The sequence below is a fragment of the Salmo salar genome, chromosome 15 (assembly GCF_965601325.2).
Source record: "Salmo salar chromosome 15, fSalSal1, whole genome shotgun sequence".
NCBI classification, from domain to species: Eukaryota; Metazoa; Chordata; class Actinopteri; order Salmoniformes; family Salmonidae; genus Salmo; species Salmo salar.
In genome coordinates, this window is record NC_138305.1 from 106,051,788 (window position 1) to 106,067,318 (window position 15,531).

Below are 15,531 nucleotides of genomic sequence, written 5' to 3' on the forward strand. Positions count from 1 at the left end.
GTTACATACACGTGATTGGCAGATGTTATTGGTTACATACACGTGATTGGCAGATGTTATTGCGGGTGTAGCAAAATGCTTGATTTAGTGTGGAGGATCCAGTACTTTAACTTCTGTGGTACAAATTACATTATTGTGGGAGCACCTCCTCTAAGAGAATGAATTTGAATCCTAAGCAACCTTTAGGATTCCAACCTAGCCAAACCAAAAAGATTTGACCTGTCAGTCAATCTGCAAATCCGTGACTCAAAACCACCAGATATTTGCAATAAAAACGAATTGTTATAAAACAAAAACAAATGTTAGTTCCAAAAAATGTTTAAAATACACTTTTTAAAATAACTAAATATGTAACAACTTCCAGGCACTCTCTGTCTAGAGTACACTGCTGCCAGGGCGTCATGGCAACTACCTAATTGAATTCAAAATGTTGTCTCAACCGATGGTGGGCACACAACATCCGATAATGTGGAATGTGGTCTAAACTACAACGTATGCGAATAGGAAGAAAATAATTATGGAGTTTACACTTTCTTTAAAAAAGATAATTGACGTTAAAGGTTAAATTAATTTGTAAGCTTTTAAATGATACCTTTTTATCTCTTGAATGTTTTGGCATTGGGGTCCAAAAATACACATTCTGACCACTTCTTTCATAGGCAAACATATTTAAATCTAAACGTATGCTGTCAAAAAATAATTGAATTTGAATTGATTGACCCCTGTACTTAGTTTTCAGTGGGTTGAAAAGGGATTGTACACCACAAAAGTAACGGTGGGTTCTTCTAAGTGCTGTCAGACTGACCCCCTCTCAACCCTCCCTCGCCCCTCCACCCGGGGTGGGCCTGTGACTGGAACACTGTCTGATGAATATGTTGTTGGTGTCGTCCACCCCCCCTCCCCCCCTCTCTTTTCTTACTCTTATTTTGTCAGACCATATTGCATTGATCATTGAGCTGCTGGGGCAAGTCCCACGCAAACTCATAACGGCTGGGAAATATTCCAAGGATTTTTTCACCAAGAAAGGTAAAGTTTTTAAATGAAGACCTGTCACCCCGTTGTTGTAAACGCCAACATTTGTGCCTGTAGTTCATAGTGACGTTTCATTTTTTGCTGGATGTTCCTCTATGCTCAATAGTGTTGTTAAATCACAATCACAGGTTTACTGCTGAATGACAGTCTTACATTTTTATGTGTAGCAAGAGAATAAAGAACGTTTTAATGACAGTCTTGTGTGTTGTGTGTCTGTCATGGTGGTGAGTTTTGTCATGTCCCCCTGTCATGGTGGTGTGATGAGAAACCCTGTCTGACCGACCTACCTGACCCTGCTCTCTTTCTGAGACTGACTGTGCTGTCTCTCTGTGTCTTACCCTGTTCTCTTTCCTAGGTGACCTGAAGCACATCACCAAGCTGAAGCCATGGGGGTTACTAGAGGTGCTACAGGATAAGTATGAGTGGCCTAAAGAGGAGACTGATTGTTTCGCCGACTTCCTCCTCCCCATGCTGGAGCTGGTACCAGAGAAGAGGGCCACGGCCGCAGACTGCCTGCGCCACCCCTGGATCGCCCCCCAGTGACAGCCTCCAGTACTGCAAATCAAAAATACCCTGGTGCCTGTTCAGTAGGCAAACATTGTGGAATGTTGCAGATAACTGTCATGACTAGAGGTGACATGATTCTCTTTTCTACATGTCATAGAGGCATTAATGTTCTACATTAGAGATTTGTATCAGAACATTCCAGAACGTTTTCTCCTGCTGAATGCACCCCCTTCGCCTGGATTGCCCTCCCCAATGGAGCCTTCCAACCACTGCAATGTAAAACCATGTGAAGTTACTGAACCTTCAGCTGTATGGCGTTGAACAGAGCTACGATCATCTGTCAAATAGAACAGGGAATTGGGTCCACTTTATTCATTCAATTTCTATCTTCAATGTCACGTTTTGAATTTTGTCATTTAGCAGGACATGCTTATCCAGAGGGACTAAGTGTCTGCTAAATGAGTGAAAAGTAAAATGAGCCTTTCATTTTCCTAAATACACCCCTGGATGTATTCCCTCTAGGTGTCGTCTCTGGTCACTGCGATGCAAATGAAACCCCTCACAAGAGACTTGTTGCAACAGAGCACTTTCCAATTCAACCATATCTGAGATGACTTATTTATTTCTGTTTTACATTTGTATTCTTACATTGTGTTCTTATTATCATCAAGGAGTGTCTGTAAGCTTTTATTTGTTTCTTTCCTTTGTACTGATTGTGTTTAAATAAGCCAGTAGGCAACATTGGTTGATGGTCATTTTGGCGGTCCAGAATTCTGTGCTCCGTACACTACTCACTTGTATGAAGACTTGTCTTTGTAATTGTTATTGTGACTCTCTCACCACCATCTTGTTTTGTTTTATACCTGCACAAGACCTGGAAAAGATCAAGATCAATGAACTGCCCTTCACTTTTGTAATCCTGTTTCCGTTTAAATAACTTGATACCACTTGTTTTCTTTCCTCTGATAAATGTCATTGATGTCTGTCTGTGTTCAATTTAAGAGTTCTTCTGTGTTACACCTTCACCTGTAAGGCATTTGTTTTCTATTAAGTGTAGTATTAGGAAGTTGCACATAGGGCAGATGAACAGACTCGTAGGTTGCACTCTAGTCTCTTTTCTGACTGAGCTATTTGTTGGTCTTCACCACCCATAAATACAATGGAGGACTGTCTTGCTATTTTTAGATCAGCCAGTAAAAACCATACTATCTGACATTGTTCAGAATCCGTTATAATACTAACTTTGCATATATTCACTTTGAGCCAATGGGAGACTGGTTTTGTGGGTTTAATTAAGTAAGATGTTCATAAGAACACCATCCGAAAGAAGAGAAATTGTGAAAAGATATATAAAATGACGTGTGTGTGTGTGTATATATATATAAATAACTGTACCAAGGAATTTGCCTTTCTGTATATTACAGCCGTGTACAGTTTTTAACAAATCGTAGGGGTGTGGCTGAAATGGCACCCTTTTCCCTATGTAGTGTGCACTACCTATGGAATAGGGTGCCATTTAGGGTGGCCCCTACTATGTCTGGGTAGTATTGTGTCAATAAAGCATATGGAAGGAGTGTGCAAGCTCTTTTGTGTGAACGTCCGTCAGCTGTTAATGTCTGTTATTTGTCCGTAAGATGAGGTGTTCTAATGGTCAGAGTTTTGGAAATTGTGGGAGGGGGAGTCACTGTGAAATGCAAAGCTAATTTTTACACGTCTAAATGATTTCCTCAGGTTCCTCTTAATTTCCATACTGTAGTGATGTCCTAAGTACCGTAATTTCCGGACTATTAAGCGCACCTGAATATAAGCCGCACCCACTGAATTAAAAAATATATATATATTTTGAACATAAATAAGCCGCACATGTCTATAAGCCGCAGGTGCCTACCGGTACATTGAAACAAATTAACTTTACACAGGCTTTAACGAAACACAGCTTGTAACAAAAATAAATAGGCTTTAACGAAACACGGCTTGTAACAAAAATAAATAGGCTTTAACGAAACACGGCTTGTAACAAAACATTTAAAATTTGCAGTAAGCTTTAGTTGTCTTTTTGCACTGAGTCAATTCCTCACGCTGCTGTTTCCAACGTCTTATCATCGACTCATTAAGACCAAGCTCCCGTGCAGCAGCTCTATTTCCTTTTCCAACAGTCAGATCAATCGCCTTCAACTTGAAAGCTGCATCATATGCATTTCTCCGTGTCTTTGCCATGATGAGGATGACAAAATGACTACCGTAATCAGAATGATGGGAAGTTTGAGAGCGCTCAATTTAATCTAAACAGTAAACAAAAAAGTTGTTTGACCTTAACCCGTTCGGCAATTTCATTGGTCTAATGAAAGCTTCATGCTGCCAAAAAACTGAGCACATCACAGAATGTGTTTTTTTGGAGAAAAAAAAATTGAAAGCGGGAAAAATCCATATATTAGCCGTGTTATTGTTTAAGCCGCGAGGTTCAAAGCATGGGAAAAAAGTTGCGGCTTATAGTCCGGAATTTACGGTAAATGTTTTCACCTTTTTGAGTTATTGGGGTCTAGTGGAAGAGAAGGCCATTTTACAGTTGTAGTCGGAAGTTTAATTACACTTAGGTTGGTGTCATTAAAACTCGATTTTCAAACACCACAAATTTCTTGTTAAACTATCGTTTTGGCAAGTCGGTTAGGACATTACTGTGTGCATGACAGAAGTAATTTTTCCAACGATTGTTTACAGATTATTTCACTTATTCACAGTATCACAATTCCAATGGGTCAGAAGTTTACATACACTAAGTTGACTGATAGGCTAATTCTGATAGGCTAATTGACGTCAATTGGAGGTGTACCTGTGGATATATTTCAAGGCCTACCATCAAACTCAGTGCTTCTTTACTTGACATCATGGGAAAATCAAAAGAAATCAGCCAAGACCTCAGAAAAAAAATTGTAGACCTCCACAAGTCTGGTTCATCCTTGGGAGCAATTTCCAAATGCCTGAAGGCACCACGTTCATCTGTACAAACAATAGTACGCAAGTATAAACACCATGGACCACGTAGGCATCATGTCGCTCAGGAAGGAGACGCGTTCTGTCTCCTAGATATTAACGTACTTTGGTGCGAAAAGTGCAAATTAATCCCAGAACAACAGCAAAGGACCTTGTGAAGATGCTGGAGGAAAAAGGTACAAAAGTATCTATATCCACAGTAAAACGAGTCCTGTATCGACATAACCTAAAAGGCCGCTCAGCAAGGAAGAAACCACTGCTCCAAAACCGCCATAAAAAAAGCCAGACTACGGTTTGCACATTGGGACAAAGATTGTACTTTTTGGAGAAATGTCCTCTGGTTAGATTAAACAAAAATAGAACTGTTTGGCCATAAGGACCATCATTATGTTTGGAGGAAAAAGGGGGAGGCTTGCAAGCTGAAGAACACCATCCCAACCGTGAAGCACGGGGGTGGCAGCATCATGTTGTGGGGGTGCCTTGCTGCAGGAGGAACTGGTGCACGTCACAAAATAGATGACATCATGAGGGAGGAAAATGATGTGGATATATTGAAGCAACATCTCAAGACATCAGTCAGAAAGTTAAAGCTTGGTCGCAAATGGGTCTTCCAAATGGACAATGACCCCAAGCATACTTCCAAAGTTGTGGCAAAATGGCTTAAGGACATCAAAGTCAATATTAGAGTGGCCATCACAAAGCCCTGACCTCAATCCTATTGATAATTTGTGGGCAGAACTGAAAAAGTGTGTGTGAGCAAGGAGGCCTACCAACCAGACTCAGTTACACCAGGCCTGTCAGGAGGAATGGGCCAAAATTCATCCAACTTATTGTGGGAAGCTTGTGGAAGGCTACCCAAAACGTTTGACCCAAGTTAAACAATTTAAAGGCAATTTACCTAATTTACCTCAATACTAATTGAGTGTATGTAAACGTCTGACCCACTGGGAATGTGATGAAAGAAATAAAAGCTGAAATAAATCATTCTCTCTACTATTATTCTGACATTTCACATTCTTAAAATAAAGTAGTGATCCTAACTGACCTAAAACAGGGAATTTTTACCAGGATTAAATGTCAGGAATTGTGAAAAACTGAGTTTAAATTTATTTGGCTAAGGTGTATGTAAACTTCCAACTTCAACTGTACATCAAGCTCCATTTCACCCGTCAAGCTCCATTTCACCCGTTAAATTGACATATTTTAAATGTCAATTTAAGACACTATAAAATTGTATACCACCCCACACCGTACAATAAAACAAAAGGTCTTCATATTAGGAGTTCTGCGATGCCTCTTGTCTAGCTTGATTCTTTGCCCAACTACTGTTGATGGGACAGTTTTTCATGACAAGTACAATGAACTTACCAAGGAACAGAAAACTTTACAATTTCATTCAGAAAGTAAAACGTGTATTGACGATTGTACACTTATTGTTTACAGAAAACATTTAATTCATCCAAAATATTAAAATAAAACTTTAATTACCAAGGCTCAGAAGAGGGCTAAAACACCAAATGAAAACAGGGTGCCGTTGGGGACAATACAGTCTAAAGAACTACCCTCTAGCATAATGAGTTAAAAAACATAATGTTTTTGGAGGAAAGGACACCTTTGTGTATATTGTAAAAACACTAGCCGTGGAGGCCGTGCTGTATCCCTGGCCTGATAATCATGAGTGCCAGAATGATGCATTGTTCTTCCATCTCTTCATACTCCAGTGCCTCATTGCTTTTCTGGAATGGAAACAGGATGAATGAAATTTAGATAAATAAAAAAAGTAGGGAGATGTCCTGAGATAATCCCAGTGTCCCACACTCCAAGCCATTTACTATTCTGTATCCCTCATGCTACAAAAATGTTTGTTTTTTTCACCCCCAATTTTTTTGTTGTTGAATTAATCCCTCACACAACAAATATCACCTAATTTTATTCTCTCACCTTGCCCCTCCACTTCGAAGTCATCCGGCAGCAGTTTGTCCTGTCTGTTACCCAGTGTGAAGGCTAGGAAGGCCAGGATGAGAGAGTCCAAGACACAGATCATAGCCAGGATGTAGGCCCACCTCACTGTACAGTTCCCCAGGGTGTACTTGTCTGTCCTCTCGCCACACATCCTCTTCACCTCAGGGGCGTCCCAGCCGTCAGGGTAGATCATACAGCCCATCACCATCAGGATGGCTGGGGAGGGGGACGGCGCGACGCGACAGACAGACAGACAGACAGACAGACAGACAGACAGACAGACAGACAGACAGACAGACAGACAGACAGACATTACCATTAGGGTTAGGGTTATCAGGTGTGACAAACTCATTTTCACCGTGGGCCGCATTCGGTCTTCACCATGGTCCAGAGGGCCGCAAATATTCACCGTCAAAATTCGTTATAAATACTGTAATTCTCTTCCCATCACTTTTGGAATTTTTTATTCTCCCTGACTGTTTAGCTTTTGTTTTGATGACTGTTATCAAGATGGACAGAGTGAAGAGACTATAAATGACTGTTATCAAGCTGGACAGAGTAAAGAGACTATAGATGACTGTTATCAAGATGGACAGAGTGAAGAGATTGTAAATGACTGTTATCAAGATGGACAGAGTGAAGAGATTGTAAATGACTGTTATCAAGATGGACAGAGTGAAGAGACTGTAAATGACTGTTATCAAGCTGGACAGAGTGAAGAGACTATAAATGACTGTTATCAAGATGGACAGAGTGAAGAGACTATAAATGACTGTTATCAAGATGGACAGAGTGAAGAGACTATAAATGACTGTTATCAAGATGGACAGAGTGAAGAGACTGTAAATGACTGTTATCAAGATGGACAGAGTGAAGAGACTGTAAATGACTGTTATCAAGATGAACAGAGTGAAGAGACTATAAATGACTGTTATCAAGATGGACAGAGTGAAGAGACTATAATGACTGTTATCAAGATGGACAGAGTGAAGAGACTGTAAATGACTGTTATCAAGATGGACAGAGTGAAGAGACTATAAATGACTGTTATCAAGATGGACAGAGTGAAGAGACTATAAATGACTGTTATCAAGATGGACAGAGTGAAGAGACTATAAATGACTGTTATCAAGATGGACAGAGTGAAGAGACTATAAATGACTGTTATCAAGATGGACAGAGTGAAGAGACTATAAATGACTGTTATCAAGATGGACAGAGTGAAGAGACTGTAAATGACTGTTATCAAGATGGACAGAGTGAAGAGACTGTAAATGACTGTTATCAAGATGGACAGAGTGAAGAGACTGTAAATGACTGTTATCAAGATGGACAGAGTGAAGAGACTATAAATGACTGTTATCAAGATGGACAGAGTGAAGAGACTGTAAATGACTGTTATCAAGATGGACAGAGTGAAGAGACTGTAATGACTGTTATCAAGATGGACAGAGTGAAGAGATTGTAAATGACTGTTATCAAGATGGACAGAGTGAAGAGATTGTAAATGACTGTTATCAAGCTGGACAGAGTGAAGAGACTATAAATGACTGTTATCAAGATGGACAGAGTGAAGAGACTGTAAATGACTGTTATCAAGATGGACAGAGTGAAGAGACTATAAATGACTGTTATCAAGATGGACAGAGTGAAGAGACTATAAATGACTGTTATCAAGATGGACAGAGTGAAGAGACTGTAAATGACTGTTATCAAGATGGACAGAGTGAAGAGACTATAAATGACTGTTATCAAGATGGACAGAGTGAAGAGACTGTAAATGACTGTTATCAAGATGGACAGAGTGAAGAGACTATAAATGACTGTTATCAAGATGGACAGAGTGAAGAGACTATAAATGACTGTTATCAAGATGGACAGAGTGAAGAGACTGTAAATGACTGTTATCAAGATGGACAGAGTGAAGAGACTGTAAATGACTGTTATCAAGATGGACAGAGTGAAGAGACTATAAACGACTGTTATCAAGATGGACAGAGTGAAGAGACTGTAAATGACTGTTATCAAGATGGACAGAGTGAAGAGACTGTAATGACTGTTATCAAGATGGACAGAGTGAAGAGACTATAATGACTGTTATCAAGATGGACAGAGTGAAGAGACTATAAATGACTGTTATCAAGATGGACAGAGTGAAGAGACTATAAATGACTGTTATCAAGCTGGTCAGAGTGAAGAGACTATAAATGACTGTTATCAAGATGGACAGAGTGAAGAGACTATAAATGACTGTTATCAAGATGGACAGAGTGAAGAGACTGTAAATGACTGTTATCAAGATGGACAGAGTGAAGAGACTATAAATGACTGTTATCAAGCTGGACAGAGTGAAGAGACTGTAAATGACTGTTATCAAGATGGACAGAGTGAAGAGACTGTAAATGACTGTTATCAAGATGGACAGAGTGAAGAGACTATAAATGACTGTTATCAAGATGGACAGAGTGAAGAGACTATAAATGACTGTTATCAAGCTGGACAGAGTGAAGAGACTGTAAATGACTGTTATCAAGATGGACAGAGTGAAGAGACTATAAATGACTGTTATCAAGATGGACAGAGTGAAGAGACTATAAATGACTGTTATCAAGATGGACAGAGTGAAGAGACTATAAATGACTGTTATCAAGCTGGACAGAGTGAAGAGACTGTAAATGACTGTTATCAAGATGGACAGAGTGAAGAGACTATAAATGACTGTTATCAAGATGGACAGAGTGAAGAGACTATAAATGACTGTTATCAAGATGGACAGAGTGAAGAGACTGTAAATGACTGTTATCAAGATGGACAGAGTGAAGAGACTATAAATGACTGTTATCAAGCTGGACAGAGTGAAGAGACTGTAAATGACTGTTATCAAGATGGACAGAGTGAAGAGACTGTAAATGACTGTTATCAAGATGGACAGAGTGAAGAGATTGTAAATGACTGTTATCAAGATGGACAGAGTGAAGAGACTATAAATGACTGTTATCAAGATGGACAGAGTGAAGAGACTATAAATGACTGTTATCAAGATGGACAGAGTGAAGAGACTATAAATGACTGTTATCAAGATGGACAGAGTGAAGAGACTGTAAATGACTGTTATCAAGATGGACAGAGTGAAGAGACTATAAATGACTGTTATCAAGCTGGACAGAGTGAAGAGACTGTAAATGACTGTTATCAAGATGGACAGAGTGAAGAGACTGTAAATGACTGTTATCAAGATGGACAGAGTGAAGAGACTGTAAATGACTGTTATCAAGATGGACAGAGTAAAGAGATTGTAAATTACTGTTATCAAGATGAACAGAGTGAAGAGACTGTAAATGTAGGTCCATAATAAATTATAGTTTCACTTTTTTTTCATTTCAATGTTGATTGAGATTGTTTTTACTTAAAGAACTATAATTCTAAAATATAATGTACAAAACATTGGACACTGAGTGACAGACACATCTCAGCATCAACTGTTCAGAGGAGACTGCGTGAATCAGGCCTTTGTGGTTGAATTCCTGCAAAGAAACTACTACTAAAAGACATCAATAAGAAGAAGATACTTGCTTCTTGGGCCAAGAAACAAGAGCAATGGACATTAGACTGGTGGAAATCTGTCCTTTGGTCTGATGAGTCCAAATTTGAGATTTTTGGTTCCAACCTTTGTGAGACGCAGAGTAGGTGAACGGATGATCTCCGCATGTGTGGTTCCCACCGTGAAGAATGGAGGAGGAGGTGTGATGGTGTGGGGGTGCTTTGCTGGTGACACTGTCTGTGATTTATTTAGAATTCAAGGCACACTTAACCAGCATGGCTACCACAGCATTCTGCCGCAATACACCATCCCATCTGGTTTGCGTTTAGTGGAACTATCATTTGTTTTTCAACAGGACAGTGACCCAACACACCTCCAGGCTGTGTAAGGACCATTTGACCAAGAAGGAGAGTGATAGAGTGCTGCGTCAGATGGCCTGGACTCCATAATCACCCGCCTTCAACCCAATTGAGATGGCTTGGGATGAGTTGGAACGCAGAGTGAAGGAAAAGCAGCCAACAAGTGCTCAGCATGTGTGGCAACTCCTTGAAGACAGTTGGAAAAGCATTCCTCATGAAGCTGGTTGAGAGAATGCCAAGAGTGTGCAAAGCTGTCGTCAAGGAAAAGGGTGGCTACTTTGAAGAATCTAAAATCTAAAATATATTTTGATTTGTTTAACACTTTTTTGGTTACTACATTATTCCATACATGTTATTTAATAGTTTCGATGTCTTCACTATTATTCTACAATGTAGAACATAGTAAAAAAATATATAAGAAAAACCCTTCAATGAGTAGGTGTTTCCAAACTTTTGAACGGTAGTGTATATACAGTACCAGTCAAAAGTTTGGAAACACCAGAAGAAAGGTCTTTGTTTCTGGCCATTTTGAGCCTGTAATCGAACCCACAAATGCTGATGCTCCAGATACTCAACTAGTCTAAAGAAGGCCCGTTTTATTGCTTCTTTAATCAGGACAACAGTTTTCAGCTGTGCTAACATAATTACAAAAGGGTTTTCTAATGATCAATTATCCTTTTAAAATGATAAACTTGGATTAACTAACACAATGTGCCATTGGAACACAGGAGTGATGGTTGCTGATAATGGGCCTCTGTACGCCTATGTAGATATTCCATAAAAAAATCAGCTGTTTGCAGCTACAATAGTCATTTACAACATTAACAATGTCTACACTGTATTTCTGATCAATTTGATGTTATTTTAATGGACAAAAAAATTAGCTTTTCTTTAAATAACAAGGACATTTCTAAGTGACCCCAAACTTTTGAACAGTATTGTATATATATGCTATATATGCTATATATGCCTTGAATGAATTTGACACGTGGGTTAGACAGTCAGATACACAGACAGGGAGCTTCTTAGCTGTCAGGGTAGATCATACAGCCCATCACCATGAGGATGGCTGGAGACAGACCAAGGATATACACTGACCTTGGACACCTCCGTATGTATTTGGACAGTAAAGCTAAACATTTTAATTTGTTTCCATTCTCCAACATTTTGGATTTCAGATCAAATGTTCCTATTGGGCAGAATGTAATCTGAAACGCAACCAAAACAAACTGCAAATGCATCCACGTTTGTAGAGTCACAAGCTTGATGTAATCATTAAGTACAAGGAATATGGAACCAAATACTACTCTTTTGACTACTTTAATACACTGTAAGTGAATTTGTCTAAATATTTATGACTTCTTCAAATTGGAGGGGGGGGGGGACTAGATATATAACGTTTTTTTTATTTCTGAACGATTTAACAGATATCTATGAAAAAAATCCTCAAAATAAAAGGTGACATTCTGTACTGTCGCCTCATATGAAACATTTGATCTCAAATCCAAAATGCTGGCGTATAGAGACACATTTACAATTTACTGTCTGAATACATATGGAGGTGAATGCATAGAAATACTGTGAATGATTGAGTGAATATGTACTGTATGTCTGTTTGTGGGCGCGACAGACAGACAGACAGACAGACAGACAGACAGACAGACAGACAGACAGACAGACAGACAGACAGACAGACAGACAGACAGACAGACAGACAGACAGACAGACAGACAGACAGACAGACAGACAGACAGACAGACAGACAGACAGACAGAGTGGAGACTATCCACAATGGTTGTGCCAATAATATCTGATGTATCATAAGTGTTGTGTCAAAAGCCTTGTACATCAGTTGTAAAAGCTGAGTATGTACGGAGCCTTTCGTATAGATATAGACTTGTACTAAGAGACAAAACATTACATCTATCATGTTACATGTAATCCATCTACCCCTTGAAGGTAGGCGTGAACGTAGGTGTCAGAATCGGGCTGGCATCCACAGAGTTGTTGTTATCTGCTGACAATAGCACTGGACCTAAGCCACCTCTGAAAGAGGAGAGATGTCACTGGGGAGTCACTGACTGTACACGATAGGTTTGTCACCTCTCCTGGACAACAGGAATGACAATTACAACCAGGGGCCGGTATGACTGTACATACTGTATGACTGTACATACCGTATGACTGTACATACCGTATGACTGTACATACCGCGGTGTGACTGTACATACCGTATGACTGTACATACCGCGGTATGACTGTACATACCGTATGACTGTACATACCGTATGACTGTTTGTGAGCCAAGGTTGCCTAGAGGCTGGATAAAGAGGTGGACCCCCCCAGGCCCACTCCTGGATGTACATTGTGTCTCACCAAACACAGGACACTATACATTAAAATGTACAGGTTAGTTAGGTTACAGAATATCTTCTAATCTCACCTGACGCAAACTGCATCCACCCACAGATCTTGTAGACGCTCCCGGTGTTGCAAAACCAGAACAGAGTGAAACAGACCATACAGCCCACTATCAGCAGCATGGATGTACCCACGAAGAAGAGGGCTGTCCTAAAGGCTGGGGACGGGATGGACGCAAAGTCCAAGGCACTTCCTTTATGAAGGAGGAGGAGGAGGAGCAGGTTGAGGGGGAGGAAGAGAAGAAGATTACTGCAATGATCTCTGATGTCCAAGGAAAAATTGTCTTCTGCGTTATTCAAACCCCTCCGAAAGACATACAGACTAGGCTACACATACAGACTAGGCCATACTACTATTAGAATAGGATCTCTGTGGGTTGGAGAGGCTGGAGCAGAGGGCAGCCATACTACTATTAGAATAGGATCTCTGTGGGTTAGAGAGGCTGGAGCAGAGGGCAGCCATACTACTATTAGAATAGGATCTCTGTGGGTTGGAGAGGCTGGAGCAGAGGGCATCCATACTACTATTAGAATAGGATCTCTGTGGGTTAGAGAGGCTGGAGCAGAGGGCAGCCATACTACTATTAGAATAGGATCTCTGTGGGTTAGAGAGGCTGGAGCAGAGGGCAGCCATACTACTATTAGAATAGGATCTCTGTGGGTTAGAGAGGCTGGAGCAGAGGGCAGGCATACTACTATTAGAATAGGATCTCTGTGGGTTGGAGAGGCTGGAGCAGAGGGCAGCCATACTACTATTAGAATAGGATCTCTGTGGGTTGGAGAGGCTGGAGCAGAGGGCAGCCATACTACTATTAGAATAGGATCTCTGTGGGTTAGAGAGGCTGGAGCAGAGGGCAGCCATACTACTATTAGAATAGGATCTCTGTGGGTTAGAGAGGCTGGAGCAGAGGGCAGCCATACTACGTCCATTAAACAGTTTAGTGATTATAACAATGGTTCAAAGGGATGCGTTTTTTTTTTAATTCTCATCACAGTTTTTACTCTGTACTGAAGAATGAACTGCTGACATTGTGTCAACGGTGGACTAATGAACAAAATACTAAAAGATCGTTATTGTGTAAAGTGACCCCCAATCTGCTGTTGAAACAATTACAAAGCGACTCCCTGCCACTGTTTCGGTAAAAATCAGAGGGATGGGACTGGAGAAATTTTACCACTCTAAAATGTATAGACAGAGCTATGGATGCAAGGACTGACCATCCATGATATCAAACTAATATTTGTAACCATATTTTGAGACTATATAGTGATTGATTACATGTACTTTGTTTACAAACATTTGGAGTAAAACAATCTTATAGTTTGGGTTCTGATGAGGTGCAATAGTTTAACTAAGCTTAACTAAGCTGATAAGTTATATTCTTCAAGAATCATCGGGTTTATATCACTTATTTTTATGTCCAAAAATAGATGTAGCAACTGCAGATTGGCCCTTTAAGTGCCTTGCCTTTACAGATGAGCTCAGAGGTCAGCGCGTTGCCGATACAGTAGTGAAACAGGCCGAAGTATCCAGCCTGCGGGGTGTTGACGCTGTCCCCGATCCAGTACGGTTGGATGAACACCACCATTTCTATGATGGAAAAACAGATGGTGAATATCGCCCACAGGACGCCGACGGCTCGCGCGTTCCTCACGTAGTTGGTGTGATAGATTTTGGCCGCCTCCTGTGCAGGGAGCATTTTCTCACTTTTTGATTTGGACTCAACTTTCTCTGTTGTTGACATCTTGTTGACGCGGAAATAGAGGGCTGTGAGGGTGAAAGCCTGGGAAGGTGCGCAGATAACTCTTCTCGAGTCACCAGAAAGTCACCTGTCTTGAGTCACCAGAGATACTTTTCAGCACTTACTGTCAGTTTGAGTTTCTCTTCAATGCCAGCTTGTTTTCTGTAAATGCTCCGTTTGATCGTCTGCCAGACACTTCCAAGGATCCAGATTAACTTGTCATTTCAAATTATAATTGAATGTATAAAAGGAAGATTTAAGTCCACAAAACAAATCTTTTCTAATCCAAGACCCACTGAGCGCTCAGGTCATTGTCTTTGTTTTACTTTGCCTTGAAGTCCGTGAGAAGATCAGTGCTCTGTAGCAGCCGACAGATCCTACTTGTTAAGAGTTGGTGTGTTGGAATCAAACCGTGCCGGTAATGGTGTGATATGTTGAATTATTCAAGGTAAGGAGATGAGAGGCGTTAGGAGTGATGGAACACGTTGCTTAGTGGAACCAGATACATCTAGCTACGTGTTAATCATTTTGATTTATTTATAAGGCTGTTGACTAACTAACCGGACAATTCTCCAATGTGATGTAATAACCTCAACATTGTTCACAAACGCAAAAAGTGGTTGTTTTTAATAACACAACATAGCTTTATCAAATCGTTTTTGGGTAACATTTAAGTACAAAGCCATCAATCACTTCACACCATTCATTTCTATTTGAAGACTTAAAAGCACATTAAAGCCAAATGAAATCGGTTAAGATGGCATCTCATGGAGACATAATATGCGCAGTTTGATGTTACTCCAGGATGTGAATTCTCAGTGCTGCCTCCTCTAATTGAGTAACTCAAGTTGAACGCCGACGGCAACTAAATTATCCTTAGAACTTTTCTGTGTGCAATTTTAAAATAATCGTTTCAAGTGAAGATTCACCACGAAGATTGCCATTTCCCCATTCCCTATCCTGTTTTCTGCAGTACC

At 40.3% G+C, this 15,531-nt stretch overlaps 2 protein-coding genes across 4 annotated transcripts in view; one reads left to right on the top strand and one right to left on the bottom strand.

The window, feature by feature from the left end:
* srpk1a (SRSF protein kinase 1a) overlaps positions 1-3,139 on the top strand; it is a 33,537-nt gene extending 30,398 nt beyond the window's left edge. For all 3 annotated transcript variants that reach the window (XR_014380726.1, XR_006759358.2, XM_014147360.3), the window contains 2 exons: positions 934-1,026; positions 1,388-3,139. Coding sequence is in view for 1 of the 3 variants with exons in the window: in XM_014147360.3 (XP_014002835.3) it covers positions 934-1,026; positions 1,388-1,575 (281 nt within the window). In the remaining 2 variants the exon portion in view is untranslated. The remainder of the gene's footprint in view (positions 1-933; positions 1,027-1,387) is intronic.
* Positions 3,140-5,763: 2,624 nt separating this feature from the next.
* Positions 5,764-15,114, bottom strand: lhfpl5b (LHFPL tetraspan subfamily member 5b). The gene is made up of 4 exons (XM_014147373.3): positions 14,281-15,114; positions 12,836-13,006; positions 6,472-6,708; positions 5,764-6,266 (listed from the first exon to the last, which is right to left on the bottom strand). Exons 1-4 carry the CDS (start codon positions 14,555-14,557, stop codon positions 6,256-6,258), a joined length of 696 nt encoding a protein of 231 aa, XP_014002848.1. The 5' UTR covers positions 14,558-15,114; the 3' UTR covers positions 5,764-6,255.
* Between the last annotated feature and the right edge of the window lie 417 nt (positions 15,115-15,531).